The sequence below is a fragment of the Echinococcus granulosus genome, assembly GCF_000524195.1.
Source record: "Echinococcus granulosus chromosome Unknown EG_S00104, whole genome shotgun sequence".
Taxonomy (NCBI): Eukaryota; Metazoa; Platyhelminthes; class Cestoda; order Cyclophyllidea; family Taeniidae; genus Echinococcus; species Echinococcus granulosus.
In genome coordinates, this window is record NW_020170484.1 from 273,396 (window position 1) to 274,822 (window position 1,427).

At 45.9% G+C, this 1,427-nt stretch overlaps 1 protein-coding gene across 1 annotated transcript in view; it reads left to right on the forward strand. All coding sequences in view use genetic code 11, as the record gives it.

Annotated features, from left to right (window-relative positions):
• Positions 1-584: 584 nt before the first annotated feature.
• Positions 585-1,427, forward strand: part of EGR_08373 (hypothetical protein) — a gene marked incomplete at both ends in the record, with an annotated part of 1,224 nt that continues 381 nt past the window's right edge. The window contains one exon of the mRNA XM_024497622.1: positions 585-708. Within this exon, the coding sequence (XP_024347991.1) occupies positions 585-708 (124 nt within the window). The remainder of the gene's footprint in view (positions 709-1,427) is intronic.

A 1,427-nucleotide genomic window follows, 5' to 3' on the forward strand; every position in this document is an offset into this window, starting at 1 on the left:
CCGTTGTAGTTTGGGCTATGCAATATGGAGACGTGTTATGAGGGAAGTGTTTGGAGAGAATGATGAATTTGAAGGAGAATGTGATAGCACGGCATTTATTCGTTGAGAGAGGTGCAGCATGTATGCTATGGTGTGGGACGTGGAAATGGGAATGTGACCGAATGCACAGTGGGAAGCACCAGTTCAGCAAATTTCCACCACGTGATTCAAGTTCTCCTATTTTCATTACTCAACTGACGAAAGGCAACAAATTCAGAAGAAATGGGACAAATTTGTATCCGTTTGTTTGCAGTGAATGACGTAGGAGCCTTTTGAATGTTATCGCACCTATCAAGCTTTAGCACATTGGAGGGAAGCTCAGTTTGGTGAGTCGGTATCCCTATCTACGAATTGGCCATCACCTCGCCATATAGCGTGTTCACATCAATCGACAATACGACGCAGTATGAGGAGAAAGCAACTGGGTAGTCGTGTACGATGGTGAATGCGAGCAGCATGAAGTGGGGAAGAGCTGCTAGTGTGCCTCTGATTGGAAAATAGGGGTCGGTATTGGAAAGTTCCTATTACCCACAAAGGCAGAGCTGATGATTTGGAAAAGCCTTCAGTTTGCTACTGAATATTACCAATTAAATTCACCATTGAAACACAGGATAGCAATTGATGCAGTGGCAGATGCTGGACCGCATTCACAACCACGGTCGCTCATTCGTGCAGTGCTTACCAGCGCACACGTGAGTCGATGGCAGGAAGATGAGTGAATCGCTGTGGCTAAAGCAAAATATGCTACACTTTGACAGCCCTACTGCCAGGCATTTCTGCAGAATGTGTGTCATTATGCCATAGCAATGTCAGCGAGTTCATTTGCCTGTTTGGCAATTGAAAACTGTGAATCCTCCGTGCAGTTTATTATTGTTTAGCTCATCGTAGGATTTTGCAAATATACCTAATACCTACTGTTTATGCCACATGCCTTGATGTGTGGGAGTCAACATTGGCCTTTTGAACTTGATGTGAAACAAGACGCATGTGACACAAAGTGGGTTACCAAAATATGTGATCTGCAGATTCTGTGCTGTGGCTATCCATATCTGCATACCAGCTAGAGGAAAATGCAAACAAAGGGAATGTGGAGGTGTGAGGACAGGCAACCTGACTGACCACGGTTGCTGCGTCATTACACGCGTGTGGTGTGTGTGTGTGTGTGTGTGCGTGTGTGGACGTGCAGTCTGGCTGATGGAGGTCACCACGGTGTGAGTCGATGACTGCCTTCACTGCATCCAGTACTGATGATGGGCGAGGGGGTTTCCTAATCCTGTGATTAGTTAAGGCTTTTCTCTCATTGCTCCAAGTGGGATAGCATTACGTTGCATTGGCAGCATCGTCAATGTTTCACGTGTTTGTTTCGACGGATGCATCTGTTGTGCATT